Source organism: Delphinus delphis, chromosome 10 (genome assembly GCF_949987515.2).
Source record: "Delphinus delphis chromosome 10, mDelDel1.2, whole genome shotgun sequence".
NCBI classification, from domain to species: Eukaryota; Metazoa; Chordata; class Mammalia; order Artiodactyla; family Delphinidae; genus Delphinus; species Delphinus delphis.
In genome coordinates this window covers 73,597,139-73,619,819 of record NC_082692.2, presented here as the reverse complement: position 1 = coordinate 73,619,819, position 22,681 = coordinate 73,597,139, and the positions used below count along the sequence as shown (strand labels likewise).

General features: G+C 35.7%; 1 protein-coding gene across 2 annotated transcripts in view; it reads left to right on the top strand.

Annotated features, from left to right (window-relative positions):
* The window catches only part of CFAP20DC (CFAP20 domain containing), a 349,870-nt gene that overhangs the window by 169,118 nt on the left and 158,071 nt on the right, over nt 1-22,681 (top strand). The window contains exons 8-13 of one of the 2 annotated variants that reach the window (XM_060022783.1): nt 1,653-1,789; nt 2,462-2,624; nt 4,238-4,354; nt 5,504-5,623; nt 7,981-8,315; nt 20,607-20,984. In XM_060022783.1, the coding sequence (XP_059878766.1) occupies nt 1,653-1,789; nt 2,462-2,624; nt 4,238-4,354; nt 5,504-5,623; nt 7,981-8,315; nt 20,607-20,984 (1,250 nt within the window). Of the gene's footprint in view, nt 1-1,652; nt 1,790-2,461; nt 2,625-4,237; nt 4,355-5,503; nt 5,624-7,980; nt 8,316-20,606; nt 20,985-22,681 lie in introns of those variants that run through there. The other variant, XM_060022784.1, reaches the window with a different exon arrangement.

Here is a 22,681-nt window from a genome sequence, read left to right as displayed (position 1 = left end):
AAAAATTCTTTTAGATCAACTCAGCAGTGTAGCCCTTGCCCATGTCTTCAGCTTCATCTATTACAAACACAGAAACAGACCCCCCAGAACACCTATATACCCACTCAGGTTACTTCCACTCAGGTCTAAATGTTGGGAGCTCCCTAAGCATGATATGTTTTCACAAACTTTTGTGCCTTTTCTCATGACTGTTACATAGGAATGGTTTTTAATTCCACCACTTATAAAATTACAGCTCTCTAGCAGAAGCTAATGAGACCAACTAGCTAACCATAGGAATTTTTTTCAGGAGAATAGATCAGACAAGAAGTTGCCAGTAGCTCATAAATGTCCAGAACTGTAGGACAAATTTGGACTTACTCAGGGCCAACATTGTAATATTCAAGTTGGTCCTGTCTTGCAAGCAGGACATGGCAGAAGGTTTTCTAGGCTGTGGGCCGTGTTCTGAGTTAAGAGCCGTCACTCTCACCTGCTGTTTTAGTCAGAGAAGGCTGCCTGCACTCACACAGAACTCCACAGTCCTAGTCCAGTCAGAGTTCCTTGGGCATCCCTCCATATGGTCTTTCAGAGACTCGGGCTTCTTTCATCTAGTGGCTCCCAGAGGGGTCCTCCACTGGATCTTCTGCATCTTGTCAAGAGATGAGGGAAGAGAGAGCATGGGGCTTATGCAGGAAGTTTTAGGGGCAGGAGATGGTTTACATGTCACACATTCCACTTCTCACGTTCCATTAACCAGAACTCAGTTACATGACCCATATAACTGCAAGGAAGCCGCAGAAATGTAATTTAGCTGTGTGCCCAGAAGGAAAAGGCAGCAGGGTTTGGTGAGCACAGCTTCCTTATCCTTGAGGTGATACCAGTTTGGTCTCTTTTTCCCCAAAACCTTCAGTGATTCCCTGTTGCCTACCGAATTTAGAACAGGCTCTTAGTGACCCGAGCTAAACGGGTGATTTCATTATTCCCCAAGCATACCCTACCCTTTCACTCTTCCATGCCTTTATTCAGGCACTTTCTTCTGCCTTGGGCACCCTACCTCTCTTATTCTTGAAATCTTATCAGTCATTCAAGGTCCATTCAAGAAGTCACTCTTCATTCCCACTGGTCTGCCTTATGTTGTAGTTACCTGTTTACTTGTACTGTCACCTCCCTCCAGACTCCCTGAGGGCAAGCAATGTGTCTTATCCATTTTGCATCACTGACAACCTCTAGGAAATGCCTGGGAGTGCTCAATGAAATATTTGTTCAATGGAGTTAGTTTTATTTAAATTATTTCCTTAAAGAGAAAATGCAGTGTATTTTTCAGTAGCTTTCCTTTCTTTTCTTTTTTCCTATGAGGAAAAACGTTTGTGGTAGTGGTTCTCAGATGATACTGAGCAAAAGAACCACTTGGGAGTTAATCTTAACCACTTGTTAAGATTATAGATTTCTGTTGCCCCCACACACACACAAGATTCTAATTCTATAGATCTGCTAGATCTGATGTTGGACCCCAGGATCTGCATTTTTATAAGTGCCCTGGGAGAGTGGGAGGGTTAAAGCGGGGAAGGATTCACATCATATGACCCCTAGATTGTACTTTCAGAAATATTGCAACATGGTGTGTGTCATTACGCCCATTAATGGACTACTATTCCCTTCCTTTATCAAAACAGATCAGTTCATTAACAGAGGAACAGGTAGCATGCGGAGCGGTAAAAATCAAGATGTTTGTCATATTGCCTTTGGATCCAAAGTTCTTGGACCACCTCCACTCTCTGGCAGAAGAAATAACATGAGGATATTCAGTGAGGTAGGTGCGGGGTTTGAACAGCTTATGTAAGCATGGATGGCATGGGAAGGGAAGGGTTTTTTTCCCAATGCAGAGGGAAAAAAAAGAGGGAGAGAGACTACATGCCAAAAGCAGGGGGCTTGAATAAATTTGGAACAGAAATTCTGGATTTTAAAAGACCTCAAAACTGTTTTCTTTTCATCATGTCAACGCAATTAACATTTTTGAGCATTCTTTTCATTAAATATGTGCACAAAACTTAAAGGCAAATATATGTGAGCACATTTTGTGGTCTCCTTCAAAAAGGAGTTGGATCATCACCAGACACCTTATAATGAACAGATTCTCAAATGTTATATTTTTATTTTTAATTTCCTCTGAATTTCTGACATACAGAGTGATTTTCATTTCAACTCCTACCTACTAAAGATGGAGTGTAGCAAATGAGCACATTTGAATTTGTGTCTATGAGATTTGGTTGTCTTCTGTTTTACCTTACATTATATTTATCTCCTATTTCTTTCTAATTTTCTACCATAATTTCCCTCTCCACCAACTTTTTAATCTTCTCATTTCCTCTAGTTCATTTTTACCTCACTATTTGTCCAGCTATTATTTCTTCTATGTAGATTCTACAAGAAATAAATGCAATTCCTATATTTTAAAATATAGATTAATTCCTTTTCCTTATAGACAGTAAGATCTGTTGGGTCCAAAAATAACCAATCGTGCCAGCAGTCTACAGTAGAGAAGTGTGTTAACAGGGCAGAAATGTCAACCTTGCTGTTATCTGAGTCTGAGGCACAAGGAGATAAAGAAAATATTGGCCACATAAAGCAGACTGTACCTATTCATGGTAAGAATCATGCATAAAGATTGATAGCTAGTGAAAACAGTGAGAAATGTTAAGATAAATCCATAGTTATATTCTTGACTAGATCTTAAGTCCAGAGAATTATCATTTAAAAATGAAAATGGTGGTAGATATTGAAATATGTTTAGAGTTCTTATACCATATATTATCTTCTGGAACCTGTCATTCTGTTTATTCTGTTATTTTACCTTGCTGTAGAACCCTGTATTTTTACTTTCTGATAACAGTGAGAAAATAGTGTAGTATCCTATTATTGCTATGTCTTGGAAACCCCATGTACATTTTAAGTGTTCTTAGTTTTACCTTTTAATTAATCTCTTCCATTTGTAAAGTGCTCTTTATTTTCTCTCATTGGTACAAAAACAACCCTGTTGGTGAAGAAAACTTTTATCCCGTTTTATAGATTGAGAATTCAGGGCTAAGAGAGTAAGTGATTTGCAATTTGTAATCACTGAAAAGAATTGAGACCAGAACCCAAGGCTTACCACTCCCTGTCAGTTTGTCCACTTTAACTGGTCTGACTTTTGTGAACATTGAAAAGGGGAGGCATTTGTGTTCATTTTATTTGATTTAGAAATTAACGATCACTGTTAGAGACTCTATCTCCCATGGAGTGTAAAACTGAGATAAGGAAATAAATAACATAGATATTCAGTCCCAGTTTTACCACTGTCTGTGAGACCTTGATCAAGTTTCTTAAACCCTACGAGCCTCAGTTTCCCCATCTGTAAATGGGGATACAATTACTACTAGCACTAGTAGTAGTAAGAAATAACAGCTGCCTCAAAGGGTCAGTATGAGAATTCAGTGAGAACAGTCAGTCAAGCACATCATATTGTGCCAAGAATTTAAATGTTCAGAAAATATCAAATGCTGCTATGGATATTATTATTATTATTGTTACAGAGTTAAATTACACTTAGGAATTCTTCAAGATTGATCTCAGTTCTGCAGGGTTCTTTTGGAAACTACCCTCTAAGCTCTTGTTGAATCAAACTTAAATCTTTTAAAGGAAAAAATAATTTTTCTGTATTGGCTGTCAGTTTCATTTTTAAATATTTTTTAATATAGCATGTTGCAAGATTAACATTAATCTAATTACTTGTAGCTCTCTATATGGTTATATTACATGAATAAAATGTATTAGTAGTTTATTTTTTCTTTAACACCTTTATTAGAGTATAATTGCTTTACAGTGGTGTGTTACTTTCTGCTTTATAACAAAGAGAATCAGCTATACATATACATATATCCCCATATCTCCTCCCTCTTGCATCTCCCTCCCACCCTCCCTATCCCACCCCTCTAGGTAGTCACAAAGCACCGAGCTGATCTCCCTGTGCTATGCGGCTGCTTCCCACTAGTTCTCTATTTTACATTTGGTAATGAAAGCCTGATACAATTCTAATATTGGAATAGAAATAAACACCTATTTCCTATAAAGGAATAAGTTGTGTTTTTTATACAACTTTACATTTTGTCAAAATGATACATGAACATTCTCATTATAGCTATAATTATATTTACTGAGTTATTTCAAACTATATAGTACTTTCTGTTCTGGCTTTTTGTTCTTTGATATGAAAATGTACCAGCCAATCTGCATATTATGCATCCACATCCCCCTCAAGAACCATCAGCTGATAAGAATAATAACAGGAGAAGATTACAGTTAAAAAGAACCAGCAGAGAAAGGACAGAGACACCCAGCGGTATGGTACTAATTCAATACTATCTTATATCTGTATATTATTCAGAGCAATGGACTCTCTCTCTGCAGGTTGTAAATTTCAAGGGATTATGAACCAGTTCATTTAAAATATAAATATCTGTTCTACAAGGATTATGGAAATCAAATTTTTTACAAAAGAATTGCTCTATAGCCCTAACAGAGATTTGTTGGATTAAATAGACAGTACCACAAAAATAAAGGACTTCCTACTTCTACTCTCAAAGGCTGAATAAGCTTAAATTATTGATTTTTTAAAATGGCCCAAATTTGATAGAAGTTCCTGCCTGCAGACTTCACTAAAATTGAACTTAACTCATAATTTTTCATTTTTCATTTATCTCTCCTCTTTTTAAATTGGGCCCTTTCTAGATTGTTTTTTACATTTGCTGTCTCTCCTTTTGGACTCCTTGCCATCTACTGTAATGTAGGTTAAAGTTTCAACTCTTTGTAACCAGTAAAGCATTAGAGAAATATAGTTGGCTCTTATAGTTATTGCTTAAAATATTAGATTTGAGGCATGTATGTATAGATTTGTATACACATGCATTAGTCTATCCTGAATCAAGCCCAGAATGTACCATGTACGCACCTGTTAGCATAATTTCTCAAAAATGTAGATTTCTTGGGTAGGCCAAAATTCTGCTTGCTAGGTTTCATGTTATCATTATAAAATAGTAGATAGAAAAATTACTTCTGCAATAAGGCCTGTATCCATTTTTCTTAAGGCGCTGAAGAAAAGAGCTCCATTTAAAAGAGTTGAGTTCAGTAAAAATTGTAATTTAAAGAAAACACACTCCATTTTGTATGGAACCAAAGTAAAAAATATAGGACCTTTTAAAAATTATATGGGTTTTGGAATTCCTTTTATTGCGTATTGTAAAACTTAAATTTAAAATGTCCCCATGCAAATATCAAGGAATTTTAAGATGAACCTCTACAAAAATGCAGCTGAGTTCATCTTAAAATACTCTCCTGAAAAAGAAAAAAACTGCATATAATCTGTATTGTCACCTCTTACTTGCTTTTCAATAATCCAATAGAAAAGTATACCACAGTACCATTCTTCAAAAATTAACGTGTATATATATCAAAAGAAGTAATATAGAGGAAAATATTTATTCCAATAAAGGCAATTCTTCAGGAAATAACAGAAATGAACATAAAGCAACTGTCCTCACCAGTGTGTTCCAACAGAGAACAGAGACATTGAACCCCAGCTCTCCAGCACCCCAGTCTCCTGATCAAGCAGGTTAGCATCTTTATTATACCATAATTGCTAACGATTAATAAAATATAAATATGTTAAATATTTCAAACCCAGTCATTTTGAAAAGTCATGATGCAGTCACTTGCTAAAATAATCATTTTTTTCAATCTCTTTTTAACCCCAATTTTATGTCAGACTTTAATGGTTGAAGGAGTATTTTTATTTTCAAGTTTTAATGCACAAGCGGTCCTGTTCAGAATGAAAGTTTAAAACTTTGAGGTTTTCATATAACATTGTCACCCTCCCCGAAGATTATCTATTGTTGCACTTCTCCAATCCTCTTTATAATGGAGACGGTTGGAGAGTAGAGCATTGAACCCATCAACATATCTTGCCTAGCAGGTGTGTGGTACTTTTACAAAGGCAAATTGTTTTTGAGCTAGGGAAAAAGTAAAATAAATGGAAATTGTTTGTAGGTTGTCAGTCTTATTTATGCAGTGTTGAAGCCTTCATTAAAATGTTAGGCGCAATTAGTGTCTCTAGCATAAATCTGACTGTGTAGAAAAACTAATTAGATGTTTAGGTGATCATTCTTGCATTTATCTTGTTTGCTGCAATATTGTGATTACACAGTAATTTACATATTTTCCTAAGAAAACACACCAAATTATTCATTACAATTGATATGGAAATACTTGAGGTAAAACTACACATTCCAAAGAAGCATGTGGTAGTAAGATAATTAGAGTTCTTTTGGTGTAAGAACACTTCTTTTACTTTGACTTTTTGACAGTTAATAATATGTTTGGTGCTAGATGATACAAGTTGTTTAATTGCATAATGAAGATTCCCAGGACCTTTTCCTCCTGTTTTCTTTACGTATCCTTGTACATAATGCAACACATTGGTTTTTGTAATCGTATTCAAGGTTTACTAAGCACCTACTGTGTTCACAAAGCACCTACTAGGTGCTTAGCACCAGGCAAAAGTTTGTTGTCCAAAAGAGGACAACCCAGTGAATCTGTTCATTTCACCTGACCACAGCTAACACTGACTCAGGACCCTCCACATTTTCTGTGAATGTGGTCAGATTGGGTATTGATATATTCAACCTGTTATTGACCATTTACCTACAGAAAATATGAAAGCCTTGTCCCTAATAGATTTTCTCTAAGAAATGTATATTTATTGCCCTTTTTATAGGCAAGTTATGTTATATAATCATAGTCTTAGGTTAAGAAATAGGTGAATACAGTTGAGAAGAATACAATTCTATTTGTGCCATCAATATAATTTTTATTAAAGGTCTTTCTGTTTGCTTTCTGCTTTTGCTTTTGTAGTGTTAGCTTTAAAGTTTCAAGTGAGCAAATCTTAGCTCTTGGTTACTCTTCTTGTGATGATAAATATAGTTCAAGAGTCAGGAGTAAAATGACCACATCTACATTGTGGTTCTGCAGAACACGAATTCTTGTAAGATTTTCACCATTGACACAATGCAGCAAAAAATAAATTAAAAAAAAAAAAAAGAGTAAGTTGAGAAAATGCTCAACTTTTCCTGCTGTCATTCTAAAGAAGAAAGTAAGCCTGCTTTTAATAGTGTTTATTATAGAGATTTGTTTTTTCCAGGTCATAGAATTATAAAGTCTATTTCAATGTTGAATAAAGATTAAAATTTTTTTAAATTTTGATAAAAATATATCTCAGTTGTAGTATATAGTATTTTTAAAGAAAACAATGTGCAAAAAGATTTTCATGTCAAAACATTCTCTCCTAAAATTAAATTAAAATTGAACATAAAGGTCCTTTTCACCAGCAGAATTCACCAGTCACATTAACAAATATTTCTGTGGATTTGCTATTGACAAGTCTAGCAGTTTAATCTATGAATTGTCCTGTACCGATGAGTAGAATGGAGAGGGAAAGACTGTCAGCCTTTTCGTGGTTTTCCTCTCCTGCATGTTTTATAATCTGAACAAGGCCCAGATACTTTGTTTAAAGAGCTTGTTAAGTACTCTGTCCCCCTGAAATTAAAAGAAATTAGTAACTCAAACCCTTTTAAATTTGGAAGATTTTCCCCCTCTGAAATACCAAATTAATGAGGCTGTGCTATAAAGAACTTGCTGCAAGACAGGTGATAATTATTTCAGACTTACAAATTTCCTGGCCAGTGTTTCAACTCAGATGGAGAGGAAGTACAAATGAGTTGCCCGTATCTATAAGCACTATCTGTGGGTTAAATGTTTAGCAGGTTACAAGATGGTGGATAAATTGCCTTCCTTGGCTTTTGCATTATTTGATAAATCTCTGTTTCAACAAGAAGGAATGTTAACCTAACTACCTGCCTAAAATAACACTTGTGGAACACTGCTCTAATTTTTGTCATCTTTTGCAAATGTCAGATGAGTGGATATTTCCTGAAAATGATGACCACATCCCCCATTTGGCCTCCAGCACGCAGTCTCTACTTCTGGATGAAAACTCCTGCAACACCTCACACCTGTGGCTAGAAGCCAGCAAGAAAAATGAACGTGACCAACAGACAGAGGAAACCCAGATTGTTCCAAAGGATATTTTCACTTTTTCATCAAGACCACGATCAGCACCTCATGGAAAGACTCAGAATATGTCCCCAGAGGGGTGCCCATTTATTTTGGATCTAAAAGAGGATACCAGTGTAATAAGGAGAGACACCCAATTGGAGGATGATTTTTACGGTGGTGATAGCACCGAAGAGGTACATTGCTTGATGAGTGAAATAGTTCTAAAGCACAGTTCTGTTGTCTCCAACTAAGCACTAAAACTAGTTGAAATGAAAGAGGGGAAGTCAACTGCTATTTATAAAAATGCAGCAGATTGCAATGTTAGTCAACAGTTGCCTCAGATTGTTATGGTAACTCTAAATTGCTGCCTTTTTTATTAACAGTCAGCCATTTTCATTTTTAATTATGGAAACCAGTTTTTGGTTTGATTTTCTTTTTTCATTTTAACCTTTGCCTCACAGAGTGAGAAATAATATGCAGTTTAGTTATATGATAGCATGTCCAGTAAAATATTGAGAACACATTGTTCTAGATCTCTGGGGAAATTGTGTTGCAGTTGCTAAGCATTCTGAATTGACACTTTTCTGGCTTCCTAACTCCCCTGCCATCTTTTCACCTTAGACCTATTAGGACTCATTATTTTCCATATGGTTCCAGAATTTCAAGAGTTGTGCCAATTAAAGTTTAAGTAATGAATCATGGATTAGTGCTGGGGCTTGCCTTACAGGAGGTTTTCTGTTTGCAATTATTTAGAATACACCTGTATCTCATAAATCAGTAAATTCATAAAAAGTTTTTTAATAACTAATTAAATATCAAACTAGTGTAGTTCTGAAATATTTGTTTAAAACTTAATATAACTTTTTCCCCATATGAAAGGAATTTATTTATGAAATCTCTTTAGCATTGTTCTTTAATAATAGGCATTTATATTTTCTAGAAAAAATAATTATCTTAAAAGCAGATTATAGTCAAGTTTTGGTTTAGTGAAATTATACAAATCATTTATATGTAGAAATTATAGAAATAATCAGAAAAACTTTTTTTGTATACTTAGAAAACTTTTTTTTAACAACTATATCTGATTAAGAATACCCCTTTCAACAGTGGGATATACATTAAGTCCACAGCTCCTACCTTCAGAGCCAGTTGAGAATATGGTGAGATTGTTCAGGCAGTAATTATGTTGTTTTGCAACTTTTAATGAGTTTCTGTAGCAAAGTGCATGAGGAAATACTTTTTTATAACCTCCTTACTTCTGAGTGTGATGAAACTATAGTCATACCAAACATAAACCTACTACAAACCCCTTTATGCATAAATGCATAAACAGTACATTTTAAATGTGCTGTGAACAACTTTATCCCTTTCACCCTACATAAAATTAAGCTATAAAACTGTAAAATGAATATGTCTTCAGCATCTAGTATTGCCCCCATCCCAGCTGTCAATTCTTATACAGTATTAATTGGCTAATCTGATAAATCATACCATTTTGTTAATGGGGTAGGCCCATCCCCTTCCCATGTGTACAGCTTACCTAACTCAAAAGAATTACTGTGATGGGGGCAATGTCATGGCAGGTAGGAAATAATAGTTCTCTGGAAAACTTTTGAGGGAAGTATTATGTAGAAACAGCCCTTTAAATAACACCCCATGAGGAACTTACCTCTCCACCTATATGAAGGAAAAGGCTTGAGAAGAAGCAATAGAGCTTTATGGGAAAATGAAGAATACTAGTTCTGAATATTTTAATTTGCTATCACTTTATGTGCTTTCTTTTGCTACTAGCTACTCTACTTCTGACATCCTTCAACATTTATTGTGCAGACATGTACTTGTTACCAACTACATGAAATTGAAAATTAATTTATCATGCATTTTCAAAGCTCTGATTGGCATAGCTCTCTGGTCACCCCTGTCCCAAGACCATCAGAATATGGCTTGAGTCTGTAGTGGAACGATATCATTGCTAACACCTGCCCTGGCCCACCTTTAGTCAGAGCCTACTAAGAGTGGCAGCCAGAGAGAGGGGCAGAAGCCTTGCCATGTTATGCAAGCTTTGAGGTTTGCTGTTAGAGGCAATAACAAGATACAAACTAAAATACAGATGACTAACAAAAGTGCTAGGCTATATTTAAACAAGTTCTAGAATTTGTAATCCCTTTTTTATCAAATTGGCTTTTTGGGAGCTTTTTGTAAATTCTTTTCCTGTAGGATTATTTCTCCCATTTATTATATAAGTCAAAGGGAAATTAGATTACATACTTTATTTTATTTATTTTTTAAGAATAAGTTTTAATTTAATTTGTCAAAATTACAAAACACTTTCTTTGTTTTGCTCTCAAAATACAGTGAATCTGTCTTCATGTTCTGGATGCTTAGTTTTTTGTTTTTGGGGGGTTTTTTTGTTTTGTTTTGTTTTGTTTTTTGGAGTATAATTGCTTTACAATGTTGTGTTAGTTTCTGCTATACAATGAAGTGTGTCAGCTATATGTATACATATATCCCCTCACTCTTGGACCTCCCTCCCACCCCCCCATCCCACCCATCTACAGATTACATATCTTAAATGTTTACTTACATATAAATCAGTTGAAGAAAATCAGTTGATTTAGGCATTCTTACTATTGTTGCATTATTTTATTTATTTTTAAACTTGCCTTTCATTTCTTTTCTTTTCTTTTAATTAATTTATTTATTTTGGCTGCACCAGGTCTTAGTTGCAGCACTCAGGATCTTCGTTGTGGTGTGCGGGATCTTTTTTTTAGTTGCACCATGCGAACTCTTAGTTGCAGCATGCATGTGGGATCTAGTTCCCTGACCAGGGATCGAACCCGGGCCCCCTGCATTGGGAGCTTGGAGTCTTACCCACTGGACCACATGGGAAGTCCCTAGTTGCATTACTGTAGAATGTTATATCATTAGAGTAACACTATTATAACTGAGGAAAACAATGTCATGCTATAAATAATGGTGGACAGATGAGTAATAATTGCATTACTTATTATGCTTGAAGTTTATAACTTGTAGTTAAAAGACTTTATTTGGTGTTAGACCATTTGAATATTTTTAAAGGGAAGTTAGATGTATTCAGAAGCAAAAAACTAGGCACAATCATGGTATTATGATAGAGAAAAAATACACATATGACAGTAAAGACTAATTAAAATAAGCTTTCAATGATTGTAGTTTAAGTCCCTAATAATCAGTTCACATTTGAGATCTTCATCAGTGTGAGAGCCTTAAAAGTATGATTTTTTTTTGCATATTCTCATCTTAGTCTTGGCTTTACTATATATTTTATTCCCTAGGCAGACATATATACTAATTTTCCTGATACTCAATTAATTTTGAATTTGTACTTCTTATCTGAAAAGCACACTATGGAAATATATCTGGTGGTGAGTTATAAAATAAGACTACCACGTAAAATGAATTATCTAGGAAAGCTGTTAAAACAGAGTACCCTTCATACAATTGCAGCTTCTGAAAGAAAAAAAAAAAGCATGTTACTATTATCATCTCTGTTTTGTATTTTATGCCATTATTCCCAACGTGGCTTTGGGTATATATAGCTGGTTGGTGATTTGAAATACTTAGCTTTATATTAGTATTTTATTACTTCTCTAATTCAATTTTTTATCTAGAAATATAGTCATTTTCTTCCTTTTGTTTTGTTTTGTTTTGTTTTGTAGGTTTTGGCTCTACAGCCAAATAAAGATTTTTCTGTGGAAGCATAATGCCATCTAATTGTCATGTCAGTGTGGTTGGTTGTAATTTGGATGTAGAAATGTAGAAATATTGATAGAAATTATTGTGCGCTCTATGAATCAATATACTGAATTTGGACCTAACAATAGTAGGACACTTAATAATAGCTAGTGCCATTAGGACTTAATAATAATTGGACACTTAATAATAGTTGGTGCCATTAGGCAAAGCATTATATACGCCTACAGGGGAATTAGTTACTACTTGTGACACCATTTTATAGATGAACAGAGTAAGGGTCAGAACAGTGACATAGCTTGTTCAAGGTCATATGGCCGAGCAAGATGAACCTGGAATTGAGCTTGGGCACATTTCCTTAACTCCTTTTTTTTTCTTTGAATTTTCTTTTATTTATTTTTTTATACAGCAGGTTCTTATTAGTTATCCATTTTATACATATTAGTGTATACATGTCAATACCAATCTCCCAATTCATCCCACCACCACCATCACCACCACCACCACTTTCCCCCCTTGGTGTTCATACATTTGTTCTCTGCATCTGTGTCTCAATTTCTGCCCTGCAAAGCAGTTCATCTGTACCTTTTTTCTAGGTTCCACATATATGCATTAATATATGATATTTGTTTTTCTCTTTCTGACTTACTTCACTCTGTGTGACAGTCTCTAGATCCATCCACGTCTCTACAAAGGACGCCCTTTCGTTCCTTTTTTTATGGCTGAGTAATATTCCATTGTATATATGTACCACATCTTCTTTATCTATTCATCTGTCAGTGGGCATTTAGGTTGCTTCCATGTCCTGGCTATTGTAAATAGTGCTGCAGTGAACATTGGGGTGCATGTGTCTTTTTGAATTATGGATTTCTCAGGGTATATGCCCAGTAGTGAGATTGCTGGGTCATATGGTAATTCTATTTTTAGTTTTTTAAGGAACCTCCATACTGTTCTCCATAGTGGCTGTATCAATTTACATTCCCACCACCACCAGTTCAAGAGGGTTCCCTTTTCTCCACACCCTCTCCAGCATTTGTTGTTTGTAGATTTTCTGATGATGCCCATTCTAACTGGTGTGCGGTGATACCTCACTGTAGTTTTGATTTGCATTTCTCTAATAATTAGTGATGTTGAGCAGCTTTTCATGTGCTTCTTGGCTATTGGTATGTCTTCTTAGGAGAAATGTCTATTTAGGTCTTCTGACCATTTTTTGATTGGGTTGTTTGTTTTTTTTTAATATTGAGCTGCATGAGCTGTTTATATATTTTGGAGATTAATGCTTTGTCTGATGATTCATTTGCAAATACTTTCTCCCATTCTGAGGGTTGTCTTTTCATCTTGTTTATGGTTTCCTTTGCTGTGCAAAAGCTTTGAAGTTTCATTAGGTCCCATTTGTTTATTTTTGTTTTTATTTCCATTACTCTGGGAGGTGGGTCAAAAAAGATCTTGCTGTCATTTATGTCAAAGAGTGTTGTTCCTATGTTTTCCTCTAAGAGTTTGATAGTGTCCGGTCTTACATTTAGGTCTAATCCATTTTGAGTTTACTTTTGTGTATGGTGTTAGGGAGTGTTCTAATTTCATTCTTTTACATGTAGCTGTCCAGTCTTCCCAGCACCACTTATTGAAGACACTGTCTTTTCTCCATTGTATATCCTTGCCTCCATTGTCATAAATTAATTGGCCATTGGTGCATGGGTTTATCTCTGGGCTTTCTATCCTGTTCCATTGATCTATATTTCTGTTTTTGTGCCAGTACCATATTGTCTTGATTATTGTGGCTTTGTAGTATAGTCTGAAGTCCAGGAGCCTGATTCCTCTAGCTCCGTTTTTTTCCCTCAAGACTGCTTTGGCTATTCGGGGTCTTTTGTGTCTCCATACAAATTTTAAGATTTTTTGTTCTAGTTCTGTAAAATATGCCATTGGTAATTTGATAGGGATTGCATTTCATTTCAGTTATTGTATTGTTCATCTCTGTTTGTTCTTTAATTCTTCTAGGTGTTTGTTCTTTAATTCTTCTAGGTCTTTGTTAAACATTTCTTGCATCTTCTCAATCTTTGCCTCCATTCTTTGTCCGAGGTCCTGGATCATCTTCACTATCATTATTCTGAATTCTTTTTCTGGAAGGTTGCCTATCTCCACTTCATTTAGGTGTTTTTCTGGGGTTTTATCTTGTTCCTTCATCTGGTACATAGCCCTCTGCCTTTTCATCTTGTCCCTCTTTCTGTGAATGTGGTTTTTGTTCCACAGGCTGCAGGATTGTAGTTCTTGCTTCTGCTGTCTGCCCTCTGGTGGATTCTAGAAATACAGTCATTTTCTCCAAACTCTATCTATGTATCAGATACTAAAGTAGATAGTTGCAAAGCTACGTAATTTTTCTTACGTAACAGTCCAAACTAGAACATTTGAGCCAAAATATTATCCATATTTGAACATGAATTATGTGGACTGACTACTTATAGTGTTCAAATTAGCTAGGAGCGTCTAGATCTTCTCTTCATCTAACTCTGTTAAGGCCTATAAAACAAATTTACGAACAGCAGATTAAAAGGACCATTTTAATCCTTCCTCTCAGCTTTCCTGGTATTGTTGCTTTCAAGGTTTTTTTTTAGCACTCAGTAGTTAAACTATTTCATTACATTGTTTTTTTCCACTCACTCCTACATGCTTGACTAGCAATTCTGAATAACATTCTCACACACATTTATATACACACAATAGAAATGATATTTACTCTACATGAGGCCAGTTATATTTCTGTGTAGCCTTTAAAAAACTTTAAATGTCAATATGTTTGAAAAAAATGGACGAATTCTATTTTGAATGTATTGCTTGCATTTTTATTTCTGTATATCATGAGTTACAACATAACATACTCTCTAAACCTACCAGGCATATTTAATATTTATTTTTATGTGAGTATTTATTTTAGGCTGTTCACATCTACATATCTTTATTGTTATCTTTTGAAGCTTTCTTCTTCCCTGAAAAAGTTGGTTCCTGTAACTTGGCCCTTCATTGTTATAGGCAGGGAGAGAAGGTTATAAAACTCTTGTCTCCTTAGAATAATGTCATACAACTTTGGCTTAAAGATCAATATTTGCAGATAAATATATATTTGGTTATACATAGGAGTTTTCACAAGAAACCTTTGTTTTATCAGTTAAAGAGCATGAAGTCTAACTTATAAGGAAAATATGTTTTTGTCTTGAACAATGAAAGGAGTCTCATCATTTTCCCCAAATATTCACATGATGATGTTTACCCATCCAATACAGTCCCTGTAACTTCTGCTATGATTTGTCTGTGAGGCATCATTGACTACAGGTAAAGATGTTTACAAAAGTAATTTGCCCAAGTCCTTGTAATATCAAGCATGCTGCGAAGTAGTTACTTGTTAGAAACAGTCACATCTTCCTTTCATTTTATTTGGTATTATTTTAATAGTTTCCTATTAAATTCAAGAGGTAGAAGTTAGAAATACTCCTTGGGGATGGTTTTTAGTGAAAACGTTTAAGATACATTTGAATGGTCAATCTTGCTATCATCAAAGAAGAAATGATTTTTTTCATTCTGTTATGACTAATATCTTTAGCTGTATTTGTGCGAATAACTGTGCTCTTTATTTGACAACCAAAGTATATACCTGTATCATCTCTATTGTCCGCTAGTGCTGTTGTTCAGCTAAAAGGTTCTGTCAGTTCACACATTTAATCACTAAAACGTTGGACAAACGTAAAACTCCTGCTGACTCTATCTCAATTACAAATTCAAAACTGCCATCAAAAGTGTGTGTGGAGGGCTTCCCTGGTGGCGCAGTGGTTGAGAGTCCGCCTGCCGATGCAGGGGACACGGGTTCGTGCCCCTGTCCGGGAAGATCCCACATTCCGCGGAGCGGCCGGGCCGTGAGCCATGGCTGCTGAGCCTGCGCGTCCGGAGCCTGTGCTCCGCAAAGGGAGAGGCCACAGCAGTGAGAGGCCCGCGTATCGCAAAAAAAAAAAAAAAAAAAAAAGTGTGTGTGGAATATTGCAGATGTGTTTTGTTCAGAACTTTTAAGAATGTTATGTAGATTTTTTTCTGGGTGGACTGAATTAAAAATCAGTTGAAATATAAATAAACATGATCATCCACTTTTTACAAAGGCTAAAACAGAGTTCTATCCTGACTCACTCAACATTAAAGTTGTAATACAAAGAGCCTGGGTCCCACCTGCTCCAAGTAGGTGGCCCTCCTGAGTGATTAAAATTACAACTCAGCAAGAGCTATTCGTTTTGCACATCCAAAAATTATTGTCCAAGTGCCCATCTGCATGTCCTTTTAAGAAACGTAGTTCAACAGAGGAAGTGCTGGGTCCTTGGGGAAATCATTCTCATCTTCAGCGTACATATGCTGTGCTACAGTTAGTCAGACAAACTCTACTGATGTTCCTGGCACTGGGCATGATTGAATATTTAACAAACAAATGTTTCTGAGCCCAGAAGACCAACAGTTCAAGAGATTTGGACTTTTAAAAAATATATATTAAGTTAAATCAAAAACATTTTGTATTTGTTCTTCTGAGAAACAGATGAACAGATGATTGGAATATGAAAACAGCATAACAAATTCTTTACTACTCTGACCAATTATATTCAATTGCTCTGCAGGTTTTCAGTAGCTAAATGATAAACCAAAGGGGGAAAAGTGGTTATTTTTCAATCAGATTATAGTAAACTTCTTATGCCTGTAACAAATGTATATGTTATTTAGTATAAAATTAATACAAAGACATGTCGAGCCCACATGTGTTATGTATGTGAAAGCAATAAACGTCATCTATACCTATATAATCTATTTTAGTAAGTCAGAAACATTACTAAAAAAAGGAGGAAGGTTTTGCCAGTGCACCACTACTAGTAAATACTATACTATTTTTTATTCTCCATTTATTTCCTCGCTAAAATAGAAGCTGACACAACTCAAATCAACCTGTTAGTCTCGTGTATTGTCTTGCTTTTCCCATTTATCCTAATTCCCCTTTCAAAATCTGGGATAGACCAGAATTAGTGGTTCTGGGGCAGCCAAAATAGGCAAGCCTTTTGTGCTCTGTACAGATTCTCCAGTTATTTGTCTCTTTCATATATTTAAAATAGCATAGAAACATTACTGTGGAAATGCAATACTACGAAGAGAATGAATACGTATTAGGGAACACAGCTCAATCTAACCATTTCTTGACCCATCTCCAAACCAGGGTATATCTTAGGAAAATGTGAGGTGAATGTCCCTGTACATACTCATGAATAGTTCTGTGTGTATAATCACTGCTCATGCCAAGCAAAAAGAAATACACCTGAGTAAACTTACAGAAGGAAGAAAAGTTCTCTGATCCACTTACAGGTGGAAAAAATACACTTCTTATCAAATGTATTGATTTTTAAAGTTTCTTTTAAATGATCTAGCAAACATCAGGCTGTCCGTGCATTCTTCTAAATTCTCATAATAGTACATCTGAAACTTTTTTTTTTTTTTTTTTTTTGGTGGTACGGGGGCCTCTCACTGTTGTGTCCTCACCCGTTGCGGAGCACAGGCTCCGGACACGCAGGCTCAGCGGCCATGGCTCACGGGCCCAGCCGCTCCACGGCATGTGGGATCTTCCCGGACTGGGGCACGAACCCGTGTCCCCTGCATCGGCAGGCGGACTCTCAACCACTGCGCCACCAGGGAAGCCCCATATGAAACTTTTAAATGAAATTTACTACCTTCTACCTTATGAAATTATTACTTTTGTAGGTATCTATCTTTCTGCTATTAGACTTTATGCCTCTCGAGGGCAGTGTCCTTTTTCTTCTTACCTGTATATCTTATATAGTCCCTAGAAAATGCCTTACACATAGTAGGAGCTTAATAACTATTTATTGAACTAACGTTTATTGCAAAAGCTCCTAATTTCTACTTATGTCATATACAAAATGGAATCCCAGAGTGATCCAGAGATTCTGGTCCAAAGAGTTATAATTATACCTTTTCCCCTTAGCCAGCTTGTTTTTAGGGGCAATCTGTTTTAAATCCACCATACATGTGCTTATTTTTTACTGTGAAAATGTGATGGAAACGAATAAGTAGAGGGTATTCTGGTCACAGAAATCCCATTGTCAATTGTATATAACAATTATAGGAAATTAAACTGGAATTTTTTTTTTTTTTAAGTTGGAGAAGATATAGCACTGTCTAGCAACCAGACTGAATTTTTAAAAATCTATCCTAGTTCCACCAGTACCTTCTTAAAACCAAGGTCTGGAAGCTGTTTGTTCTGTTTTCTGTTTACCTTTCTTTAGAAAACTGGCTAAACTTTTATTCTCTTTTTGTCTCTGTGAAACAAAAATTGCAAGTGTCACCACTCCATTACCTAGTAACTCAGAGCGCTAGGCATTTTTCAGGTCTCTTGCACTCTTTCCAGTTTTCTGCCTGAAGGCAGAGTTCTTCAGTCATGTGAACATCCTCAGGGTTCCCAGGATGTGGTGAAGGACAAGCTCACTCAGTAAATGTACAGCAAAGAGAGTTGCGCAGTGCCTGCAGCTCAGGCCTCGCGGTACTGTCACGAGGGCGGAAATATTCTTACCTCTCTTATTTTTCCACTTGGGGCATAAACTAAGGTTTATGGATTGACACCCAATCACCATCTTTTCTTTCCCCTATCTGGGACTCTGAATAAATTTCTCCATCATATATAAAGAAATATACGTATCAGAAGATCAAGCCAGCATAGACAAAGAAAATAAGGCCCAGAATGAATACCAAGAAGAAATGTTTGTAAAAGATCCTTAGACACTCTGCAATTCTTTCTTTACTACAGATAGGCAAGCTACTTCTTAGGAGAGGTTCTTACACCCAAGTGTACCTTTCTTGAGACCACAGTTGTCTGATAATCCCAACTGCTTTCCATAAGAAAGGAAGATCATAACATGACTAGGGTGAAGGATTGCAGACTCCATGTAAAAGCTTTCCAGAGTCACTAAGTACAACATACTCTGCCTTCTACAGAACTCTCAAATCAGTCCAGCCTCCATCATCACCACCACTGAATTAACGCAAGTCACCTCAGCATTTCTAATCATTCCAATTTAATAGTCTCCTAATTGGCCTCCCTTACTACTATCTCCGCAGACACTTCAGACACACCACAAACAATATCCACACAAACTCATTCCCATACCTTCTGTTTTGTGCCGTCATGACATTCTTCTCGTCCATCAAATCACTCAGTGACCCCTTGTCTTTGGGATAAAGTCCCTGGATGGCAGGGATTAACTTTTGGCCTACCATTATATTCCTAGCATCTGCAGCACATAGAGCAATACGTAGCCCGTGATGAGGAAGAAAGGAAGAGAGGCAGAACAATGACAGACACACAGACAGATAGATCCCTTCTAATTGAAAGGTTTGATAAATTCCTCTCTTGTCTTGTGCCCAACCTAAAGCAGACTCTCTCACCGTTAAACATACTTCACTTCTACTGAAATGGAAATTTCACCTTAGATAGTGATCTGTATCTTGAGGTGTATGATGACCAAACATTCAGGAAGAAGCTGAACAGTTCAATCAGTCATTCAAATATTTTGTTTAAAAATCCAAATTTGGGGAGTAACCAGATGTTTGGTTCTGTATAGCTATAAATGAAAGGATAGTGGAATAGCGTACTGAAACAGAAAGTAAGATAGTACAGTCTCAGACATCAAATAATGTCTTTACATGTACTCTGCTTTTGTTGATTTTTTTCTGTTCTGTTTATTATTAAATATATTTATATTTAAATTTATATATAAATATATAATTAAATATATTAAATATATCTGTTTAAATATAACAGATAAGACAAGTTAGAAAAATCTCATGACAAGTATAAGCAATTATCACATTAGTTTTTTCTTTAAATTTATTGTTTTATAGCAGAAAAATATCTACCAACTGAAATAACACTGTTTCTCTTTTTCCTTATTTACCATCATGGCCATTGATTTTTTTGTTTGTAATTCCTCCTTTCTCAGATTTTAAAAATTAAAATTTTTAGGGATAATTCCAGAACTGTACATTAGTAAAATGTTTCTAGCTTTTATTTTCAGCTTTCCAAATAATTATATTTGGTGAGGTTCATGTCTTGTGGAAAAATACTTTCTATAATTGAAATTTTCACGTAAGAAAAATATTTCACAAAACATGCTCTATTATCTATTGCTCTTGAACAGTAAAACTTTCGTACAAAAATATAAGGCAAAAATACTTTGATAGGCCAGTTTGTTTTAAAAGTAGCATTTCCCTACATAAATAAGGTGAATTTTGTAAGTTCCAGTTCTTTCTCCTCTCATGGAGTTAGCTTATCAGGAAGCCAAAGTATACAATTCCTAAGTTTTAGGTAACTTCTTATGGATCCTCTTCTTTTTCATACTTTCTTTGGAATGAATATATTTGAGCAACTATTTCCTAACTGTACTCTTGTTACTCAGTGGTAAAAAACATGCTTTACCAAGACCAGAGGCAAACATAGCAGGGCATCTTAGCAAATGATTTATGCCTGTTTGCATTGCTGTTTTTAGTTTTCTTTTTTTATTGCAGAATAAAATAGTATATATATATATATATATATATATATATATATATGTATATGTATGTGTATTTTGCTTTATTCAGAGAATACATGAACTTGTTAAGAACTTGTACTCAGTAACTTATTCACCACAAGTTTCAGCTCAAAATGATTTCACTTTGTTCCTCTATAGGGTAACCACAGTGTCCAGGGTTCAACCGGCCCAACAACTAGTCCTCCAAGGTTAACTCAGTTAACATTAGAGAGCGTGCTGGGGAAGACTGCCAGGTGGACAAGTAAAGGATATCTAAAAAATGCCTACACAGAAGCAGGAGCATCAGAAAACCAGAATTCCTTGGCGAAGCAGATAGATAAAAAAGACTTTGAAACGAGTTTGGTGCCTACACCATGCCTTTCTCCCCCTGGAAGAAGGAGTGGATCCTCTCCAAAAATTCCACGTCCTGTTATCAAAGCAAAGGACCTACCAGCCCATCAAGTGTCATCTTCAATATACAACATCTCCCTACAGGAAATTTCAGGGGAGAAGTTGAAACCGATTCCTGAAGTATCTGTAAGTGGTTTCATTCTGGTTTACATATGTGGGCAATACACCCTGCTGCGTTCTGTACTGTACCACTTTGCACACATTTGCACCAGTATCTATTTTTCATCATTTGGGTGATCAGTAATGTATTTTCTTTTTTTTTAACATCTTTATTGGAGTATAATTGCTTTACAATGGTGTGTTAGTTTCTGCTTTATAACAAAGTGAATCAGCTATACATGTACGTATATCCCCATATCTCCTCCCTCTTGTGTCTCCCTCCCACCCTCCCTATCTCACCCCTCTAGGTGGTCACAAAGCACTGAGCTGATCTCCCTGTGCTATGCGGTTGCTTCCCACTAGCTATCTATTTTGGTAGTATGTATAAGTCCATGCCACTCTCTCACTTCGTCCCAGCTTACCCTTCCCCCTCCCTGTGTCCTCAAGTCCATTCTCTACATGTGCATCTTTATTCCTGTCCTGCCCATAGTTTCTTCATAACCTTTTTTTTTCTTTAGATTCCATACATATGTGTTACCATACAGTATTTGTTTTTCTCTTTCTGACTTAACTTCACTCTGTATGACAGACTCCAGGTCCATCCACCTCCCTACAAATAACACAATTTCGTATCTTTTTATGGCAGAGTAATAGTCCATTGTATATATGTGCCACATCTTCTTTATCCATTCATCTGTCGATGGACACTTAGGTTGCTTCCATGTCCTGGCTATTGTAAATAGAGCTGCAGTGAACATTGTGGTACATGACTCTTTTTGAATTATGGCTTTCTCAGGGTATATGCCCAGTAGTGGGATTGCTGGGTCATACGGTAGTTCTATTTTTAGCTTTTTAAGGAAACTCCATACTGTTCTGCATAGTGGCTGTATCAGTTTACATTCCCACCAACAGTACAAGAGTAACACTCAGTAATGTATTTTCTTTCCTGTTTAGATGTGTTTTAGCTCAGTAGCAGCAGATGTTAAAAGAGTATCTTGCACATCCCAACAATTACAGAATGCCTCATGTTTTTAATGAGAAAGATAATTATCATGATAGTTATTTTTTATTTCCCAGTTACTTCTCATAATTTGAGTTATCACTGCCTGCAAGTTATAAATGAAGATCTTATTTTTGAGCCAAAGGTTTGCCAGTAAAATTGATAGATTTTCAATAACAATCTACATTAGGAGCCATAAAAACATCGTTATTCTATTCACTTTCTGGTCTCTTTGCAGCCGTTTCCCAAATAATAAATTATATGAGTGAAGGTTAACAGTAAAGCAGTGTCATTGAATAAATCCCTAGGCTAGTTTGGTGGCTATATTCATGTCCATCAGATTGATTTTTTTCCTTCCTGTGTGAGTATTTTTCTTCCTTCAGTTCCCCCATCGCTGTCCTTAGAAACTAGAGAACAAATGAGGCTATGCAGAACAAATGACACTTATATTTCTTTTTTTTAAGCATTAAAGCTTTTTTTAAATTTGTCATGTCCTAAGTATTCTGTGTGTGTTACAGTGTAAAATTTTGGTTCAATTATATTCTAAGCATGTTAGAGTGGATTACCTAGTGCAAATAATAGACATATACATCATTACCATCAACTAATATTTCTTTATTTATTTTTTATTCCTTGGGATTTTGATAGGGGTTGCATTGAATCTGTAGATTGCTTTAGGTAATATGGACATTTTAATGTCCGTATGTTAATTCTTCCAATTCAT